This window comes from Apium graveolens, chromosome 5, assembly GCF_009905375.1.
Source record: "Apium graveolens cultivar Ventura chromosome 5, ASM990537v1, whole genome shotgun sequence".
NCBI classification, from domain to species: Eukaryota; Viridiplantae; Streptophyta; class Magnoliopsida; order Apiales; family Apiaceae; genus Apium; species Apium graveolens.
In genome coordinates this window covers 225,458,386-225,480,780 of record NC_133651.1, presented here as the reverse complement: position 1 = coordinate 225,480,780, position 22,395 = coordinate 225,458,386, and the positions used below count along the sequence as shown (strand labels likewise).

At 33.5% G+C, this 22,395-nt stretch overlaps 3 protein-coding genes across 7 annotated transcripts; 1 reads left to right on the top strand and 2 right to left on the bottom strand.

The window, feature by feature from the left end:
* Nucleotides 1-130: 130 nt before the first annotated feature.
* On the top strand, nucleotides 131-1,599 carry LOC141724895 (uncharacterized protein At1g66480-like). Its single transcript, XM_074527193.1, has 2 exons — nucleotides 131-804; nucleotides 1,410-1,599. Exons 1-2 carry the CDS (start codon nucleotides 139-141, stop codon nucleotides 1,446-1,448), a joined length of 705 nt encoding a protein of 234 aa, XP_074383294.1. The 5' UTR covers nucleotides 131-138; the 3' UTR covers nucleotides 1,449-1,599.
* Nucleotides 1,600-2,373: 774 nt separating this feature from the next.
* On the bottom strand, nucleotides 2,374-10,845 carry LOC141724894 (putative 1-phosphatidylinositol-3-phosphate 5-kinase FAB1C). The gene is made up of 11 exons (XM_074527192.1): nucleotides 9,478-10,845; nucleotides 8,124-8,891; nucleotides 7,835-7,988; nucleotides 7,411-7,755; nucleotides 6,047-6,766; nucleotides 5,635-5,966; nucleotides 5,323-5,449; nucleotides 5,058-5,222; nucleotides 3,492-4,952; nucleotides 3,039-3,305; nucleotides 2,374-2,755 (listed from the first exon to the last, which is right to left on the bottom strand). The coding sequence occupies exons 1-11, from the start codon at nucleotides 9,939-9,941 to the stop codon at nucleotides 2,501-2,503; spliced, it is 5,058 nt and encodes a 1,685-aa protein (XP_074383293.1). The 5' UTR covers nucleotides 9,942-10,845; the 3' UTR covers nucleotides 2,374-2,500.
* A 2,615-nt stretch (nucleotides 10,846-13,460) lies between these two features.
* Nucleotides 13,461-20,659, bottom strand: LOC141724893 (quinolinate phosphoribosyltransferase [decarboxylating] 1a). Of its 5 annotated transcripts, XM_074527188.1 has the most exons (11): nucleotides 20,535-20,609; nucleotides 20,412-20,460; nucleotides 20,175-20,326; nucleotides 17,109-17,242; nucleotides 16,962-17,025; nucleotides 16,780-16,862; nucleotides 16,352-16,435; nucleotides 16,110-16,262; nucleotides 15,509-15,685; nucleotides 14,588-14,655; nucleotides 13,461-13,993 (listed from the first exon to the last, which is right to left on the bottom strand). In XM_074527188.1, exons 2-11 carry the CDS (start codon nucleotides 20,453-20,455, stop codon nucleotides 13,897-13,899), a joined length of 1,056 nt encoding a protein of 351 aa, XP_074383289.1. In that variant the 5' UTR covers nucleotides 20,456-20,460; nucleotides 20,535-20,609; the 3' UTR covers nucleotides 13,461-13,896. The 5 variants fall into 5 exon arrangements, with proteins under 5 accessions (XP_074383289.1, XP_074383292.1, XP_074383291.1 ...); XM_074527191.1 differs by lacking the exon at nucleotides 20,412-20,460 and having other exon boundaries at nucleotides 20,175-20,333; nucleotides 20,535-20,659; XM_074527190.1 differs by lacking the exon at nucleotides 20,412-20,460 and having other exon boundaries at nucleotides 20,535-20,658.
* Nucleotides 20,660-22,395: the final 1,736 nt, after the last annotated feature.

Sequence of the window (22,395 nt, the reverse complement as noted above, 5' to 3'; positions counted from 1 at the left end):
TCCAAGAGCTAGCCCGAAACATGTTTTCTACGTCACTACCCCCTTAAAGACAATCCTTAACTATCACCACCCACTGCATGCCAACATATTCTAGCTCTGTGTACTAATCTTATATATATTCCTAGCTACAAAAGGCTTATGTTGTGTTCATTTCAGACGCGCACTAAATATAAACCTCTGCATCTAGAGATGGGTAACAGCTTAGGTGGAAACAAGAGAACAAAGATTATGAAAATTAATGGCGAGACAATCAAGTTAAAAACTCCGATTCGAGCCGGTGCAGTCACCAAGGACTACCCGGGGTACGTTTTGTTAGATTCCGAGGCTGTTAAGCATTTCGGAATTCGAGCAAAACCATTAGGCCTTTGTCAGGACCTTAAGCCCAAAAGACTCTACTTTCTAGTAGAATTGCCCAAAGTTGCAGAAGAAAGAGTTACGAGAAAAGTGCGGTCTGGTATCAATATGAGCGCTAAAGACAGACTAGAGAGCCTGAAGCTAGCGAGAAGATCGGTTTCGGATCTTACGTTGATGCAACCAAAGAGCAGCATTGGCCTGGAGAGAGCAATAGGAGACATGGAAAATGATCAGCCGGTGAGGTTGAAAATGAGATTGCCCAAGGCAGAGGTGCAGCGGCTGATGAAGGAAAGCAAGTCGGAGGCTGAGGCGGCCGAGAAGATAATGCAGATTTGTTTAGGTTCGAATAGAGGTGACACGGCTCCTCATCACGATTTGTTGGGGGAACGGCGAGTGCATTGGAAGGAAGGTGGTGATGGTAGAGTTTGTCAGGCCGGCCAGCAGCGCAAGGTATGTTTTGTTTAATACACTAACATCGTATTTAATTTTCTCGGTTCGAGTTTGGTCCAGTTTTAAATTTTTATTGATTCAACTATACAAAAAAGTAGAACAGTTTCCTTAGTTTTTCTAATTGTCTTCTTGTTGGGTTTTTAACCTATATTGGCAAATTCTTGTGGTTCAACTTTTTGGCCTTGTTAAAGTGGTGCACAATACATTATATGTTTGATTGTATGAAATGTTCCTAATGATTTCTGCTAATGATCAACTATTGAGAGATCGTGCTATATATATTAGTGGAGGCAGATGATTAAGCACCTCTCTACAAAGGCCATGGATTTTTTTATTACATTTTAAATTATTGAGTTTGTTGATTACAACCCTTCTAAACTACTAATTTTATTTATTATTTTACTTTGTTCAGCGAGAACTTGTCAAGTTCTGAGTGTTCCTAAAATCTAACTGTGACACCTGTGACCTCCCCTCAAGAAGTCTGCAAATTTATTTATTTTTCGTCAATTACTAGAATTTTTTTAAAAAAATAATCATGCATATATTTATCTCCACACAAGACTCGAATCCTGGAATTAATCAAATGCGTTTATTTTTCCTTGCAGAAACGAGTAGGATTCTTGCCAGTCGAAGAGATCCATTAATTTTCATGAAATTGAACCGAATGAGCTATGAAGCTGCAACAACAATTTTCAATTCGGAAATTGGAATACATTCATGTATTATGTAGTTTCCGCATGTATATATGTGCCAGTTATGATTTATGAATTATTATTGTTATGGAAATTGTTTCAACCCCAAATATTGTTATAAATTTTTTTCAAATGTTTTATAAATGATAACTTTTCTCATAATAATATGAAATCTCTACGAATTAAATTTCGACATTTATCTTATCATATTATTATATAATTAATTTATATAAGTTTTGGGTTAATTAGCATTATTACTTACATGCCTAATTAGCTTTTGTGCTATTTATGCCAGGAGCAAATCAGAAAGTGTTAATTAGCTTGATTACAAGCTGAGATTATGACTCGTTTTGTTATTAAATTAGGAGTATAAAGTTAAGTACTTTTTGTTTCAATAATATTACGGGAATAGAGGAAAGATATTAAAGGAACATTTAAAAAATGCTGCATTTTCTGATTTTCTCTAAACCTTTTACATGCCCTACAGCTGCAATTTCACGTGCTCTCCATTTGACAGCCTACTTATTCAAACCAAGTCTTCATAAGTTGAGTTTAAGAAGTAGCTAGTGCAGTACTGTAAAATTGAGTTACATAAATCTTCCTAAAGATTAGAACCTAATCGACAAATGTTACTTGCAGAGCAAGTTGTATTAAAGTTGCATGTTCTGTCTACGAAAACTTTATGTTGAATGTTTAAAGTTGTATTAAACATTTGTAGCATTTAAGCTATATTTTAGATTTGAATGAATAAATTTCATATACAAGTATAAAAGGTACTAAATATTTACCATGAAATAAAAAAAAAAAAGTTTCTATTCTCCCATCTCTATTCCTTCCTTGGAACCATGCCAACATGAGAAGATCCCACACCAAGCACTGATCAAACAATGTTAATCTTTTGTTATTTCATTTATGTAGTGCACAAGATTAGATACAATGTACACGAATTATTGTTAACCTGAATCCTAAATCCTCACCCTCTATTTGCATAAACTAGTGAAACTTTATGTTGACCACAGATCAGGCACTGTTAAAAAATAGGTTGTCATTGCTTTTCTAAACCTTTTCTTGTATTGTTTGGGGGAGACAATAGTTGGGGCAGCATTCTTTGGACCTCCTAGTATTCCAGAGCTCTTCACCCATGTCTCCAAGTGTTTGTCCCATGTATATTGTCTCATGTAATCAATTATCCCTAGTACCAGCTCTTTACTTTCTTCGTCTACTCCCACCAGCAAAGAATAATCCATAACATCTACAGACTGCACACCACAAAAATATTCATTTCAGAAAACTGGTATTGCTTGCCTAAAACCCCCACCAGTACTATTCGGATATGAGCATACAATTGACTGTAAGATCATGAATAAGTCATTTCAATCTCCTTTCTAATATATATTCTGTTATTAATAGAAAATTTATATATTTTACTTAATATTGAATGTCTATAAAGCATATCTCATATATTTTAACACACTATTATTCCAGTAGCAGAAATTGTAAAATATTGAAGCTTTCATAGATAGTTGGATAAATTTAGCTTACCGCTAAAAAGGACGTGTCGTTCCAAACTGCTCTTTCAAGGCTTCTCTTGGCCTTACTTCCAAGAAACATAGGATTTGTTTGCAGTGCTTCTAAGAAATTCATGTCAAGCAACACGTTGTTTACCCCGGTCGTATCTGAATTGTAACGAGACCGTGCAGAGCCCTTAAGATCATAGACTATTGAAATGTTTCTTCTGAAAAATAGATTTTCCATTACCATCAGATCCATTTTACTTTCCTTTCCACCCTTCAAGTGTCTGACAGTTACCTAAAGGTAAGAATTTTTTTTTAAAATTAGAGAAAGTACGGTGGTAAAATAAAAGGTTATGTTAATGCCACTTACCCAACTCCAGAATAACACAAGAAGGAACAGATGCATGTTTAGTAGCAGGCGTATGAATAACTAAGACATAAGTAAACTATTTAAGTAATGAGGTGCAAAAATGTAAGCAACCTGAAATATCCCCAGAACTTTTGCAAGACATGTTGGAGTTCTGGAGTCGAGAGAATCACTCATATATTTAAAATACTCAGGTGCAAACTCCTCAAAAGATTCCAATTCAGTCTTCGTGACTTGCTTTATAACAAACCTTTCATCCGAAGACTTTGCAAAGTAGACATTGCTTTTTCCTCCCTGTGCACTCCACCTCTTGCAGCGGCTCAAAGAACGTACAAGATCTATTTGGCTACAGCCACATTTCTTTCGGAGTACATCAAATTGCTTTGGAAAATAACAGGTAACAGAAAACTTTACCCTCCCCCCAGCATTGGGTGATTGATCCTCAAAAGAAATTCTAAAATGGGGACTGCTATTGGAATCTGTAAGCATAGTATTAATGGTTGTTGAAACGTCTTCAAAACCATTACTTCCGTAGTGGATATAACCCAAGTCCAAGGAACCAAAAGACTGCCAGGATGGAATGGTTGAAGCTACAGAATTTTCTCGTGTTAGTTGAGCAGCATTCCAGGCTTCTTCAAACCCACAGGGTTGATCAGATATCCAGTCTTTATGCTCCTTGGAAGTGAGAGCATACGAAATCGCGCTAGTTGGTTCATTATCATAAACAACGATAATTAAATCTACCTTGCCATTTTGCGGAAGTACCAATCGCGCCCCTTTAGGCAAAAGAGATGGAGAAGTGTTAAATGAGTGTGAGGTGTTCCAAAGGTTAAATTTCTGGGCCTCAAGAGGTGACATTTGAGAATAAGTCCTCTGTACATTAGCCGAGGGATCTCTAACCATGTTTACATAGTCCCCAGAAGCATGAAAAGATCTTATTGCTAATAAATGAAATGATGAGGGCGGCAATCCTTTCCTCATCTTTTCTTGAATTCTTGTCGCAGAATCAACGGATTGAACTCTTGCTGGTGATAACAATTTCATTAAAGGCAATTTCAATGGACTTTCTGCTGTACCATTCCACACAGAATCAATTTTATCAGACAGTTCAGATGCTGCCGAGGAAGCACGATCCAAGGATGTCCTGTTGACTGCAGAATTCCCATTTAAGTGTGTCGCCGCCTCATTCTTAGTCTCGCATGATAGCGGCATGTAAAGTCCAGGAACACCAGAATCAACCAGTATTGTTTCAGCCTCTTTGTCCTGTGTGTACGATAAATCTCTCTGGAGGAAATCCGGCAATTTTAAAATCAGATCAGAGACGCTATCATTATCACGGTCGCAGGAAAGAGTGATATCATTACAAGATGAAACACTTCTCAAATCTTGTAGTCCAGCGTAATATGACGCACCAAGTCCGGTGTCGGAGCTAAGGAGAGAATCCAATGAACTAAGCCGGTGCTCCCAATCATGTGAAAGAATCAGGAGTGATTGTCTTAAGCGATTAAGTTCAAAAACATCCAGTGTCACTGGAACTGATTCTGAACTATCCTTGCTAGGTCGTCGATATATACACTGTCAAAACACGGAAGCTGCAAATCAGCATGATAATATAAAATTGTTTTATGCTAATATGACATCGAATGTCACTATATGAACATATTATAATTGCAAGCTTACATCAAAATCATCTCTTTCTTTTATAAGCTGGTCTTTTAACTCGATTATGTGATTATGTAACTCATTTCTGTCAAAGGATTGGTGTCGAAGAGATGTACTTTTCTGTTCAATACTATAAAGTACACCCAGTATTTCCTCGTATAAAGCTTCTTGCTTGCTCAAAATCTGTAGAAACATTAAATTGGACTAGATAATTAAAAGTGTGACAGAAAACACGCAGTCTTATTTATTCTACATCAAAACACATAACTTAAGTGCATATCACCTCTATCGTCTCTTTCTTTAGCCAATCCTGTTGAGAATGGGGAATGAACTCAAGTACCGATGGGGGCAAACAGACAGAGAAAATATCGATAGGAGAATAGCGGAAAAATGCTACCATGCTTCCGAATCTGTTATAACCAAAAACAACATTTCATGAATTATAAACACACTACACAAATACATACACGCAGACGCATTCAGACATCCATTGCATATATGGGTATAGATTTGTTTTTATCCTAACCACATAAATGGTAAAATTATAATTAATAAAGTATAAATAAAAGTCCTAGATTAACAAGATGTCATTTACCCATAGTACCGAAGGCAGTCCCTTTGCAGAGAATGACCACAGCTTGCAACACGATTAGCAGTTGCGTGGTCTGAGAAACTAAGTTCTAAGAACTTTCCAAAAGAAAGGCCCCAAGCAGCATCAGACATAACCACCCTGTGGGTTGCTGGTGGAACCCCATCTACCTGTGCACATCTGAGGCATCGGTGCCACATCCAAATTTTTCCATCTTGTTCCCCAGGAAGTCTAACTGTGGGTAGTCTCCTAACATTTATTGTTAGATTACCCTGCTGGTGATTATAGCAAACTACGTGGCTATCAGCCGGCTCTTTGCATGATTTACAGAAGGATGCCTAGCATTAGAAGTGCACTCGTTCAACAATTCCATTTTTTCAAGGGTAAAAACAAAATTGATGAAAACAGAAATGTTTACCTGATCAAACAGATCTTCCTGAAGATACCTCCCAAGTGGCTTATCAAAACAACCATAAAACTTAATGCGCAGGAGTCGAGAACGTTCACAGACAGTTCCATTAAGCACACAGCGACTTGAAAACGATACCAGTATGCTCTGATGACTATCACTCAGTGCACTGTTCTCACTAGAAGCATCAATATCATTTATATCTGCATTTTTATTCTGATTTAAGAGTTCAAATGGTTGCATATGGTTTATGGTCATCTGAGAATCCTCCCGATCAAAATTTCTACTTTCAGTAGAAACTACACCTAGCCTATGTTCCTCTGAAATTAATGTAGCTGTTACACCGTCATTTAGTACATTAGACGTTTCTACACCATACTTCAGAGAGGTAAGAGAAGAGGTAAAATGAGAATTAAAAGGCTCAATTACTGACTCCCTTTCCTCAAGTTCTAAGTTGAGGCCTGCGGACTCCTCATTAAAAGTTGGGAGATCAGCAACTTCTGAGTAGGTAGTTGGACCATATGAAGTAGGGACAACAGAAATGGTACTGTCCATACTTGTCCTTTCAAGCAGTGAAAATGAAGATCTCACAGTTGGTTTAGGTAAGCTAGCACCCTCATCTGCAAGAAAAGAAGTTTCCAGAGACAAATGATACGCTGCAAAAATTGCATACTGAACAACATGCTTAATTTTCTTTAGTTCTTCACGACAAGAACCCTTCAGCAGGACCTAAGGAAATCAGGCAATAAAGAACGATCAAAAGCGCTTCAATTTGTATGGAAAAATATTAACATGCACAGAAAAAATGTTTTGGAATTTAAAAAACATAAACAACATAGAGATTACGAGTAAACTAAGATCATGAACATCATTTATATGCAGAAAACGGGTACAGTTATTGAAGCATCAACATCTATATAAGAAACACTTTAATGGTAGATGTTAAATTGTGATGCAAGATGCAATCATCTCAGCATGATACTCGTACTTTTATGAGATTAGAGAGCAAGAAGACTTATAAATATGATCTGACGTACAACTTTCTCCGAGGACCGAGGGATACAATTAATCGCATGTTCATATAAATTGTTTCTACTGAATTGTTTCAATTACTAAACATTACTACATTAATTTCTACATTAATGATGCAACAACTGATCGCATATTCATATAAATTATTTTCTGAAGAGATAGTAACCGTAAAAAAAATGCTTTAATAAGAACTATTAAGGTAGTTGTAGCTCACACTACTTCTTTTATATGAAAAAATTATAACAGTTTAAAATAAAATATGCCTAGTACTACAATCATTACACTAGAGGTGTTGAATGGTAGTGCAAATTAGTTTCTGACATAGAGAAGGAGAATGTTACCGTGCAACCTAAACGCCGGGGACAACCTTCGAAGAACATCAAGGTTTTCGATGGCTTCTTTTGGAGCTGTTTCACTTGTTCGAGGTCTTCAGATACTTTTTCTATCCGGAACGATTCACACTGTCCCAAACGTGTAGTAGACAATTTATCAATAGATGGAGTTATTGAAGCACCAGTACACCTGGCTATTTTCTGTAGCAAAGTCTTTTTAACATTCAGTACTAAAGAGATCTCCTTTGCCAAAAGATACTCTTGGGCATATGAAGATACACTTTTTTCAACCAGTAAAACATTTGGGTGGTGAGCCTCAATCCTTGAAACGATCATCTTGAGATGATCAATTTCCTGTTATGCCAATTAAAGTTCATAAGCTCATGCTTTCAGATGATCTCACACAATATACCAAATTTCCAATTGTACAAACCTGTTGCAGTAACGTATCAAAAGATGCCAGCTGATTTGGAACTCTTTGGTACTCGAGTGCTCCTGCTAAAATAAGTACTCTGGCGTTTCTAAATTGTGAAATCATGCGCTTGTGTTTTATATTTTTTGTACAAACTACTCCTTTAATGAATTTACTGCATAGATTGAAATAGATTACAGATTAAGATTAAAACTCTTAATAATTTACTGCATCGGAGTCCAGTAAAGAAAAGGAATATGGATCTGGAGCATCTAAAGATAATAATGGAATAAGAAGAAAGAGTATATACCTTTCACTAGGATTCCCAGATGCTATACATTTAACTTTTACGTAATCAATAGGATCCATACTACCTCCGGTGCTAGTATCTGGTTTTACAAAGTTTGCAGCTTGCCAAGATATTGCTGTTACTACATCAAGCCAATTGTCTTCACTGTTTTCTTTACCCATCTTTATACCCTCCCCGAGCAAGAGTTGTGACACGAGTGCCCTGAAATGCCCCTGTACGACAGCTTTTAGTGATTGCTTTTGGTCACCATAATCTTTCTTCTTCTCAGATAGCATGCTATTCAGGTCACCAGATGAAAACATAGAATTTACCTCCCCAACATCATCCTCATCTTCCTCATATGCAAAAAAGTTATCTTCTTTCTCATCAGTTTCATCAACAGCAGGTGGGGGGAACCAGATGAGACCATTGTTCTCCAGATCAAAGTATCTCTGATCGCGAAATGTCATTAAACGATCCTCTTTTTCACGAGTATGGTCTATATCCCCGGTCCCGGTGTCAGGCCTTTCTAATATAGCTGAAGTTTCTTGATCAAAGGGGCCATCATTCTGAGACATTAAAGTCCTCACTTTCTCCAGCTCTGCAGCATTCCCTGTTTTATCAAAACTATGGATCCTACAGGGACTGTCCAATGGACTTGATCCGAAAGACTTATAATTGTAAAACTCCTGTCTAGCACTCATACTACTTGATTCTATATCTGATGTATCGTCCAAAAATGAACTGAAGAAGGTTTTGCTGGAATCCTCTCTATCATCTTCATCACTCCTACAATAATTGGCATGGTATAATTAAATAATAAAAGCACGAGCAAGTCCAGGTAAATGGCACAGGGGTAACTGTGAATGAAGATGCCTAGAATAGATTTATGTAATCTTATGGAAGAAAGAAAATTACTACTCTTATGCTATGTTTCTTTACAAGGATTATACCTGGGGACATATTACATTGTATATTCTTAACCATATGAATTTCATCACTTTTTAGTTATTTAAAAGGAACAATATAATTCCATCCTCTCCACATCGTGATTGATCCTTATAAAATGATATTAAAAGTGATCAAATTAGAGTAAACAGTCCATGATCCCCGGATCAAGAATATTGTAAGCAAACATAATCTGAGAATGCCACCAAAGTGATTGAGAAAATTAAGATGCAAGACAGGGATACATAGTAAACAAAAAGCAAAAAAAATTAACAGAACCTAATCGTAGAAACTGTACTAAACTGTTATAACATATGCTGCAAGTTTAGTGCAGGCAAATCAAAATTGCTTAATCAAGATATACTGTTTTATTAATTAGAAACAATTATCATATTTGTGTCCTGAGAACAGGATGTTTTTTTTCTACCTGCTTGGAGAGTCATGAGTCCTGCATCTGGCAGAATCCTGATTGGCACATTCATCACATCTTTCGGTAGAACAAGGAGATGGTGGTTCAGAACTTCGTCGAGGAGACTCTGAAGGATGAACTTTTTCAATAAACTTCCTCCCGACTCTTTTGCTTTTACTGATATGGGAGCAGAACTTGCAAAAATTCATCACGGCGCCCACATCAGACATGCTATCTGAATCTTCGAATGCAACACCACCACCAACACAGCCATTTAACTGCACGCAATTGTCACACAACATCCTACCACATCTTTGACAGTGATAACTTATGCAAAAGTCCACAATAGTCATCATGCAATCACAGCAAATTTTACCCATTTTAAATTCACCCGAGCTACAATATTGATCACCGTTACCCCAATTAATCCAAGTTCCAACTTTCTGGATCAAATCTAGTATACCGTTGTCACGTATTCCCATTAGTAACCACCATACCCCAACTCCCCGAAAAACTGTAAATCACTCTCCTTTTCTTCACCAAATGTGCCTGATTTGTTGTGTATAAAAGATTCAAAATGTAAACTTCACCCAACTAATAGAGGCCAAATTTACTAAAACCCAAAATAAAATTGGTGGGCTATCTAAAGATATAATCTTTTCTATGTAACAAGTCAAAATAAAAGAAACAAGAAAGGAATAAAATTTTCCCAGGGATTTAAAAATTGATTAAAACCCTTCTTCTACAATTGTATATGCAAATTAGTATGATTAGTATAACTATATGACTGCACAAACATGTATAATTTTTTTTTTTTACTTTTCAATCTAGCACTAAACAAGACTCCCAAAACTAAAAATCCCAGTTAGCTAGTCAACCCTATAATCTTCATCACAACCTATACACACAAGATCTAGTTATTACATACATAAAAAAGTTGTAAAGTATGGTTCTTGAAATCAAACAGTAGAAACAAAAACAACCCAGAACATAAAAATTCAATCTTTTCTTTTTGCCAAGTTAAAAACTAATCTTTAATAAAAATTAACAGATGGGGAATGATTTAAAGATTTAAAAGGGTGGTCAAAAATAGCAAAAAGGAAGAGAAAATAAGTCAAGGAGAAGTTTCCCTATAAAAACGGAGGCTCGAATCTCCATAAAATGTTGCAGCTGCTTGTGCTTGTGATGTTCCTCAGCCAACGTTGTTTTCTCGTTAACTCCCATCATTCCCGGTGAAGCTATCATTTTCACAACTTAACATGTCTCCGGTCTCCCTCCCTCTTCTTAAACTACTATTACTTGTACGATCCTTGCTGTCAAATTCAAACATGTACAAGAAGAAGTATATTTAACGACTCTATGTAGGCTCTTCTGTTTCTGTCTATGTAATAAAATGATATATCCAATTTTAAAGAGAAGAATCGATTTTTAAATTTGTTTCGATGAATAAACTTATTATGTGTTGGTCCCGTTAGTAGAAATTAACGGTTTACCGTTTAACATGTGAATCTATTATTTTTGTTAAGATTTAAAATGTGATATATCTATATCTATATATTATAAATTCCTGGATAACCCTTTCCTAAATTTTGATATCCATATTTTCATTCATATATAATTTTTAACTTTAATTTGATTCAGTGGACTATCCATTTTAGGTTTGGTATCCATATCTATATATTATAAATTGCTGGATAACCCTTTCCTAAGGTTTGGTATCCATATTTTGGTTCGGATATAATTTTTAACTTTAATTTGACCCCGTGGACTATTCATTTTTAGATTTGTTATCCATATTAGATTTATAAAAGATCCATATATTTATCATGACCCATTTTAATTATAGAAACTTTGCAATACAATTTTAAATATGAATTATGTTATTTATGGTAAGTTTTTAATACAAATTTGAAGTAAACTTTAAATTTTGACAAATCTATTTATAGAAATAATTTCATAAAATATATAACATAAAAATAACTTATATAACGAAAGTAGTTCTTAAATAAATTTATCATAATATGCAGATGCAATACACTTATTATATAGATAATAGATAACTTAATCTTTCAGAATTATATTATTCAATTTTAATTATAAATTTATTTATTTATTTTATTAAATAATTTTTGAAATACTCGTGTGCAAAGCACGGGCTATAAACTAGTAATGTTAAAAGACTACTATTACCCGTATAATATTTATCCAAAAATTTAGCCAGAATCCATGGCCCATTTTAATTTGTTACACATAAAATTTTATATTATACACATTTCAATAGATTTTTCACATTTATATTCATTATAACTCATATAAAAGCTGGCCTAATATATTTATCTATACATCAAAACCGCTCCCTAATTGTAACAATTAAATTATATGTTCAAATTTTTTTAATTTCTAATTATCGTAATCTTTGTTTAAAAAAAAACTCAAACAAACAATATCTTTCGAATCTATCATTAATTTCTTTTTCTCATTCCCCTTCTTCACCATTCTTCTCTCTCACTTTCATCATCGTCTTTTTTAATATAATATATATATATACATATATGTACGTAATGTTTGTGTGATTTGTTTAATTTATTTGATTTGTGCAGGATGAATATATAATTTATCCTACACCTATTACTTCAAATTGTAATGAGTTTTGTGTTTGTATTTGTGATTATCATTAGATTTATTTCAAAACTTAATCTCTATAATACTTTCTCTTCTATTTTTTACATGTTTGAGTGAATTTTTATAAGCGTCTTCTTAATAATTTATTATTCATAATCCATATATACAGTATACCACAATTTCAGACGATTATCAAGACTCAAATTACCCATCAACATTTTAGGCGATTGAAAGTTCTGATATTCCCCACACTATCGGTATAGTTATTTTTGTGTATTACGAATATGTAGACCTCTCATGAAAAAGGGTAACACCGTATTTGGTTAATTGATTTAAAAGTATGGCTGAGTTTTAACAATAATTTATTGGATATATTTTTGTGTCGCATTTTGCACTCCAACTGTTTGATGTTAGTTCTAAACAACTTTGTTTTGATTTATTTGTGATTTTTTTGCGAAATGGTATACTTTTGTTGTTTAATCCGGTTTTTCTAATTTTTTTAATTGTGGAACTTAAAGTATTTTTGTCTAATTATATTGTCCTTCATATTGGTTTGGATTTGTGCAGACGTTGGCGATGAATCTCACCATATTTTCAAAAAAATTAAGTCATGTATGTATAACTATTTAATTTCATCGTGTGTTTACCAAGTTTGAATCTTTTTATTTATTTTTAATATCAAAAAATAATTGTAGATTACTATTTCATAGTCCTGCACTTAAATTATGTAATTTGACCGTGAGCTATTATGTTGATACTCACTTATACCATAGTTCTAGGTCTTCTAAATTGGATATTGGAGAATGTAATAAACTGATTCTCACTGATGAAGCAGTTACTGGTAAAAATGTGACTTCATTGCTGCAATATGGCCTATTTATGTTTGTAAGTGTCAATTTATGAATTTTTTTTATTTTAATCTTCGATTTTACAAATGATATTTGACCTGATTTCAAAGGTTTCTCTTTGAATGCCTAGGTTATTATCCAAATCTGATTTTATTGATCCTCTTGCTAAAATGAGTATTACTGTACTCAATTTGTAAATCGTATTAAAGTGATACTTTTTGGTCAAAATTTTCAAAAATTGTATTTGTGTCCCGTAATCTAAAAAAGTGATATTTTTAAATTTTTTATTAACTGTTAATATTTCAAGGAAAACTGCCTTTTAATTCTTAGCTATTGACTGGTCCAGTCAGCTCCAACAAATCAAAAAGAAAGTACTAGTACTAACATACTGTATTGGATATTTCTAGTAATTTCAGCATTTCAGAAAACAAAAGGAATTGACCAACGACTATTCTCACGTTAATAGGCGAGGCACCTATGGAAAACTCTCTTCGGTTGAACTTGTCAATCAGAATTTGGCACAGAGAGAAAGATAAGAAATAAAGTTGACTGATCAGCCACCACATCTCTGCTGTAAATCCTCCTGTATATATATCCTCCTGAATTTGATTACAAAACACCAAAAAATCTACAATTCAACAGCATAAAAGGGAACCTCTATGCCTACATGGAATCCAAAAATTACAGGGCAATGTACGAAAAGGCTGTTTCCATGGTTCAAATCCTAATGGTTGGCAACTAGACATTTGAGGCTCCAGCCAAAAACAAAACATGCTACATTTATTTTTATTTTTTTAAAAAAAGGACATCCTTTATAATATATACTTCTGGTTGCTCACCCTCTGGATGCTTTTTTAAGCACAGTTGCACGTATATATTTTTTATTCTACAATCGGACAGATGAATTCATGTACTATCATCATACAGATGCTAGTTGAGACTAGGAATCACAAAAAGAGAATGGTGACTATGCTCGATTAGTACGCCTTCCAACTTGGAGAGCTAGCTCCGTGTCAATCTTCAGGGAGATGTCAAGGGCCTTGACAGAATGTGTCAGTGCACCGCTGCAGATATATCAGCTAAACTCTGTTAGGCATCTTGTAACTTAATATTTTATTTTAATGCCTCAGTACAAGTCATATGTAAATAGACTAATGCTAAGGATAACATGCATTGGAACTTCCATGTTCAAAATAAGGAACACCATATTCTATATATTGTCCCTCCAACCTGAATTTGGAGGGTTTTCAAGATTACAATAGTTTAACTTCTAAGCTAGCGGGAGAAGATTTATCAATGTGGATTGTGAAACTAGAACCAGAATTTTAAAAAATATCTATCTCTTAATGTGGAATATATCAAAAACACTCCTTACGAAACTTTTCATAATTTGAAAATCATAATTTGTAATGTTACTTGTTAATAGAGTGTGGTACCAAACAGTATACCTTGTCCATTAAAGTCAAGTTAGCTCTTGATTAGAAATGAGATAATGTAAGGATTGCAATTTAAATAATAAGTAATACAAAATCCTAGTTTGCTAAAAAAATTAAACAAATATATATTGATCATGCTTCCAAAGGACGTTGCATTACATTATGCTTTTATCTCTCAATTCATTTGCTATATATATGTAATTACAATGAATGTCATCATACCTGGAAATATATGTTACACCAGTTTGTCCGATCTTGTGTACAGTTTCAAGTGTGACATTTCCAGAAGCCTGCCTCATACAACCAACATATAAGCACAGAGAGAGGTTTCTATTCTTTCAGACCAAAAACAGTATACACAAACCATGAAAATAATGAAACCATAAACATTCCTAATGTTTTACTAATCACCACTAATCGCAGGGAACACTTGTCATCATTACAGCATAACTGCGGCATTCTTCACCAGAGCCGGGACCTTAATTGTATTTATCCACAAGTTTGTTCTAGAGTGAATTCACATCATATTTATATGGGGGTTGGTTTCCCTAAAACCTAATCAGCCAAGGATCTGTAGTTCCTGGTTCACAAAAAAGATAACACTCAAAACAGAATTATGAATGCTTCGCAAATTCAAAGTACCTGACGATTTACTCTGCTAATAGCCGTGCTTCTCAAGAACTAACATTTAACTAATCACTGACTAGTACTAAGTTCCCCATGTTTTCTTTACAAAATTTCTGGTAAATTCCGTGTGGTACATTGGTCACAATCAAAGTTTGCACATTGGCAAACAGATTGATGCATCAATTCCTTGTAAGTTGTAACAATAATAATTATATTCAAAAGCACACATTGGGTGGGAATAATATAACCTAGTTTTATTTTGCAACTAGAATTTGAATATGGACCAGAAAGATAAACACATGAAGTAAATTGAAAAAGAACAAGGATAACTGCGAGGAGTAGAAAATAATAGTTACTTTCCCAACAAAGCAAACTTCCATATCCCAGCTGAATATACATTAACAATATGGAAACTGAGAGCTTAAAACAAGGTAAATAAAGCAATCAATGATAGGACTACTCCATATACTTGCAGATAAGAGGGAACAGCTAAAGAGATTAGGACAAAGAGGCTACCTCTGTGTCAAACCTCCCAGCGATCAGTCTTACGGCTGCTTCTAGCATAGTTACATCGACATCCCCGTCAGATAGTGGGACAACCATATTATCCAGCATTATTCTAATCAATGAAGTTTTTGTTGAGGACGCATAGTCTAGCACTTCAGCTATCTCTTCAAGCGTCCTTGTTTCTATCTGTGTATAAGACAAAACTTGTAATCTCTTGCTAATTTTGACTATTGTATTTTGATGCATTCTATCATCAATTCATCATATATGCTCTTACAAAGACAAACAAAAACCTTTGATCCAGAAACAAATCCCTCATGCGCACACCTTCAAACTACAATAATATACCCACATACACATGACACTAATTTTATTTATAGATTATAACACCGACAATATCTAAAAAGAATAAGAACTTATGACTTTGAATTTATTTGGTTGATACAAGTTTGAACATTTTGCATATGATACTTATATTCTGCTCAGTTGTTCAACTTGCATACGATGTTTCTCATTCTGCTAGTTACTATATATACTAGAGACTTTCCAAGACCTATAAACTTACTAAAGAAGGTCAAAATAAAACGACTACATATACATAGACAGCTACCTCAACACCCATTTGAAGATTATTTTGCTCTAAATACTGATCTACAGACTTGAGAGAGTTTGTGACACCTCCAGCAACAGAGATATGATTATCTTTTATCATCACCATATCGAATAAACCCATTCGATGATTCTTCCCTCCACCTATTAGTACCTGAAAAGGTAGTGTCTTAAAGGTTAAATGAACTGCACAAAAGGATAAACCCAAAACAGACTTATACACGGGAAAGAAGTGATCTACACCGCCCACTTATCCACCAGCCGTAGACCTGGAGCAGTTTTCCTTGTCTCCAGTATACAGGCAGGTTGTGCCGCATCAGCCATTGCCTGGGAAGAATGAAAACATATTGAATTATTCCTGTCGTTGGAATTCAAAAGATAATCATGCATTCCCTAAATGGCAAAACTATTATTTTAATCCGAGCATTTACTAACACTAGGTATTGAAGGTTAACTTATTTCTGAGAGACTCGACCTGATCATAACTAGAGCATAAACGATAGCTTCATAAACTCAACAATTAATTTTTTTTATCCAACCCCAGTCAAGCATACGAGCCATTACAGAGTAGTGTACCATGTTTACTCATATCTTTTAATTTGTTTTAAACTTGATCTGATATTATATGCATCCTTCATAAAATTTAATATGCAACAACGCAAAAAACACACCTTGGTAAGGGTTGCTATTCCACTCATCCTCTGCATAAAATTTAGCACAACTCTTTCAGCAACAACAATATTGTGAGCTCTTCCTGCATATGTTTACAGTCCAGTGATGTAAAGAGCACCAAAAATTGAAAAGCCTAAACAAATTCTTGTTGTATTGTGTTAAACATAGTTTTGGAATATACCCTGTACTTTGCCAAATTGCAATCCTTTATGAACACTATCTCCGTCCTTTTTTGACCATTCCACCTATTTTTAAAATAAATTTTTTAAATAAGCCATTCGAAGCACAAAAGGTAATTTGTATAGACACAGCTTTATTTTCCCAATACCTTTAGTGAAGGATCAACTTCATTAAATATCATCTCTGCAAGTGCAATTCCAGCAACAACACCATTCTCCTTCGCTAGGAAATAGGCTTCGACTTCCATGTCTGCTGGAATGGTGGCCATACATGTTACATCACCTACATTTGTAACCACATATAGTTTAGTTACATTTTTCACATAATTTACATACATTAAACACTTATATCAGCATAAAACTATTTCCCCAATTCAGAATAAGAATCTCAGTAGACCCCTTGTAAGCAGTGTAAATTTCGTCCATGTCCCGCATAGTTTAGTAATACTTCTACAAAGTGAAAGCTTGAATATATGATGACAGTAAACAATGGCAGAACCAAGCAAGTCCAGTAGGGAGGGTGGGTTTAATACGTATTTAAATACAACCAAAACTATAAAGATTTTTTTTAACAAGTGACCTAAAATCAATATTGCATTTAAAAAAAAAAACATGCACAATTACACTTAGAAAACATTATCGCTCATAATTTATAGTATTTATACTAAGACATGACCTCAGATATGAGTTTATGGAAATCTCATACTGGTGTTGCTTATTTTTCTATATGTTTGAGAGACTTAGCAGTCACAGTTTGACTTTTGAGGTGCAGAGGATTTGGGATTTATCGCTTAGCTTCCCCTAGCACATTTCACTCTGAACCTTGATTATTCATTACATCATGCTAGTTAATATTGCTACTTTATATTTATTGTTTTTCGTGTTTCTTTAAGTTGTTTTCTCTCTGTTTACTATAACTTTCACTGCAAGGTCAAAGCTCATAGGTCTTTGCAGAAACACCATCTGTACTTCTTACTCTTCCTCTTGAATGGGAAACTCTATGTATGTTTGGTTTGATTTTGTTAGGATCTTTGCGAGTAAACATATATTTGGACCATACATCCACACCCATGATTAGGTAAAATAAAAGATAAGTACATATAAATAAAACCTATATGACACTATGATGTAGTAGGGGTGAGCAAACAAAAACCGAAAAACCGAAACCGGACCGAAAAACCGTACCGAAAAAAACCGAAACCGACAAAAACCGAAAAAACCCGTAACCGAACCGAACCGACCGGACGGTTTGGTAACGGTTACGGTTTTATCCTTAAAACCGAACCGAAAAACCGAACCGCAAATATTATTTTAAAATATTTAATATATATTTATTTACTTATCTATTTTATACAAATATGAGTATATGATACTTGCCAAATTTATATAAGAATTTTAAAAACCTTTTGTTGTTGGGCCTGTAGATGGATTATGATAGTCATTTACTTGCGCTTGGACTTGTCAATAGTCATTCATATTATAGCTCTATTAATTCATCAATACGAATCCCTCATTTAACGATACTACTTGTTTGTTACATTATACTAAATAATTAATTTTCTTAGATTTATATTAAATAACGTCTATAAATATTCTTAGTATTATATTAAATAATTATTTTTTTAAAAAACATAAAAACCGAAAAAAAAAACCGAAACCGATAAACGGTTAACCGAACCGAAAATAACCGTTCCGAACGGTTCAGTTACGGTTAATAGCTAGAAACCGAACCGAACCGACATACACGGTTCGGTAACGGTTTTCGGTAAAACCGAACCGAACCGTGCACACCCCTATGATGTAGTGGTCAGTGCTATTAAATCTGAATCACTTGACCTGAGAACTGGGGTTGACTACCCTCATTAGTACATCTAATCCATATCACCGGTTGATTATAAAACCAAATAATATGTATGTCTGAGCACCCTAAAGCGCACTGAAGCCCCACATCCCACTTGGTTCTGCCACGGTCGTCAAAAATATGTTGGAGCATGTTCTTGTAAACTTACAACACAAATTAGAAAAAGTAATAATAATAATAATAATAACCTCAGAGTATTTAGTATGCAAAATAAATCTTAATGACAATTCTTTACCAAAAACAAATATTTCACATGGCTAACCAAATTTAGAATCTCATATATCAACTAAAACGAACAAACTTCTAAGACATACCTTTAAGGACTTGTATTACGTTATTTCGTAACTCTTGTTGTTTATGACCATCTTTAAGGACTTAAACAATTCTACCAATACATAGCAAAAAAAATAAATTTTATCATTATGTCCTTGTGCTTATGAACTCTAAAATCATGAGAGTTTGCTTTATTATATGTATAAATCTAGGATTCATGCTGAAAGGTATCATCTTTCAGAAATTATAAGTTTAGATTTCCAAAAGTATATCTAAAAAACCTACCACTTTTAAACATTATAAGCTTCTGGGTAGATGGACTCTTGGTTATTGTCCCCATTCGCAGGAAAGTGAAAACTAATAATCATAGGTGACTGAGGTTTCCATACCTTTTTTATTTAATACCCTGTACAAGATCTTTGAGTCCCAATTTTTGACTTTAGTAATGCTCGTTGCTCTAACTATAATACTAACTAAATGGGCTTTTATACTCCCATGGCTGAAATGAGTGAGCCTGCATTGTGCATTTAAAGTTTTAATTCACAAGAAAACTCACCAACTAGAACAATGATTTCATAACAGCTAAAACTACATGTTGTGATCAGATTAATCAACACTGTAGAGGCTGCGAATCATTTGATTGCATATCTTATTGTGTTTCAATTTGGACATATATCGATTAATATAACCTTATTACAGATTTGTTGTATCTAAATGTTCAAATAGGAAAATCAGGAAGCTTCCCTAGTTGTGATGGAAATTAGGTTAGCTTTACGTTTCATTTCCTCACCAACACCAAATTATTTTGAATCCGTTTTGCTGAAATTTAATCTTTTTGAGGATAACTCAATTCTGAATATATGTTGTTTGTCTACAAATCACACACACAGAGAGAGCTCTCCTAGTATTCACCAAGTACAATAATTCTAAAAACGAATTATTTCAATTTACGGAAAACATATATTTCACATGGCTATTCCACTTATAGTATCTCACATATCAACTAAAACAAACGTCTAACCTAATAATCAAAACATAGCAAAACAACAAAAAATACGAAACTTAAAAGGGGATATCAGACCTAAATTTCCAGCATCTTCAGCAAGAGCAAGCTTAATAACAGCTTTCAAATCATAAGTAGGATGAGCAGGAGGGTTAATAACCAAAGAATCAGCAATCACAGCTCCTTGAGTCTTAACACCACTTCCTCTTACAGACATTTTAACAAACACCCTGCAAGCTAAACCTTAATTTCATTACAACAAAATAAAACATTAATTTTTAATTAATAAAAGCATATTTATTACAATGAACCAACCTTGAGGCTGTTGTTAAATGTGGCGGCACAAGTGCACACATCATCGATACTGAAGCAGCTTTAGTATATACATACATGTTATTATCTTTATATCAAAGAGGAGGGGAGAGATGATTTAATTACCTTTTTTGAGAATAAAAGAGAAGGCTCGAAGGTAGAAGGCTTGAAGGTGGAAAGATGACGATTTTCTTGAAAAATGAAAAGGACTTCAATTTTTGAGTTACGCTACTCCTCAACTTGTGTGTTGTGTCACTTGCGGTTATAAGTTCCGATTGGATTTATTTTCGAATTATAATATATTTGGAAATTATTCGGATCAGAATGAATGTGATTCGGTTTGAGTTTAATTTAGATTAAAATCGGTTGAAATTTTGATTAAAATCGGACGAAATTTGGTTTCAGATTAAATTTGATTCGGATATTTCGGATCATAACTTATTAATTTTTTTCAATTTGTGAGATTTCAAAATTATCTTTTGTATTTAGTTTAATATTTTTAATATAATATAATGTAGTTTTACAAAAGAACATGATTAAATAAGTATATTATCATAAACATAAAATTATTTAAAGTATGAATATTACTTATTTCGAGTCATATTCAGTCGGGTAATATATTATCAGTATTATGCCCCAAACATCACTATTTCAGCGAGAATGACCCTCAATGTTAATTTGAGAAAAGCTGACCCCAAATATCACTCCAAAACAGAGTTTCGCGTTCTGTTTTTTTTAATAAAAAACGAAGTTGCGTGTTCGTTTTCAAAACTTTTTATTTTATATAAGCCTTTACTTCGTGGGAAACCATTTTATATGAAGAACGGTGGAGAACAATTGATTTTATTTTAGAAACATATCATAAATTGTAAAATTTTATTTTAAAAAATATAAAATTTGATGTTAATCTAGAATAACAATTATATCTGAATATAATAAAAAATTTAACAATTAAAACTTGATAAAATTACTTGATTTTAAATTTGATTATAAAGTGGAATAATTTTTAATAAGTGTGATTCTACTGTGATTTTACTGCGATTCTACTATATTACCAATTTAAACTTTTACATTAATTTCAGTGATTTTTAAATAAAAAAATTGTTTAACTTCAATTTTTAACTTGATAATTAAAATTTATAAATTTATATGATGAAAAATATAATAAATAATATATTTTATATATTTTTAAATAATGATCCTCCATGATTCTCCATAGAGTGCTACCCATTTTACATATTAAAAACACAACTTCAATTCTTATTTAGGGGAGGGAAAACACAACCGCAAATTTGGATTTGCGTTTTGTTTTTTATTTTTTGATTTTTTTACCCAAAATGCTAGATAATGTTATATTTTCAAGTTTAAGATATTAATTGAAAATAATTGAAAACGTATTTTTAAATTATGTTTTATTATTAAAAAGGTAAAATCAAGTGTTGTTTAGGGTCTCCAAACGTAACTTAAAATCATGAAATAAGTTAAAGAAAAAACAAAAATAAAAAAGAAAAATTTTAAAACGTGAACCGATTTTGCGTTTCCAATTTTTTTGAAAACATAACACGAGACCATGTTACAGGGTGACATTTGGTGCCATGTTTTCAGAAAATGACATCGAAAGTTATTTTATCCCAAAAAGTGACAATTGAGACCTTTTTTATATATTATTTGGTTTTGATCGGTTTCCAGTTATAATCAAGTTTTGTATTTCAGATAACTTTTCGTTAAATTTCCGGTTCAAGTAATTTTTTGGATCGACTTAAATCTGTTTACGAATAATTATTGGATTGTATAATTCAGATTGCGGATCGAATCTCAATTTCATGAAATTCGGTTCGATTATTCATATTCACACTCGTTTTTCCACGTCTACCTGCATTGGAGGCGGCTTCACGTCCGTACAATAAAATTTATTGAAGTCCACGTTTCCTTTTATATTGATTAACCCTAAATATTGTTATCATCGGTTGATGATGTCTGGTCTACT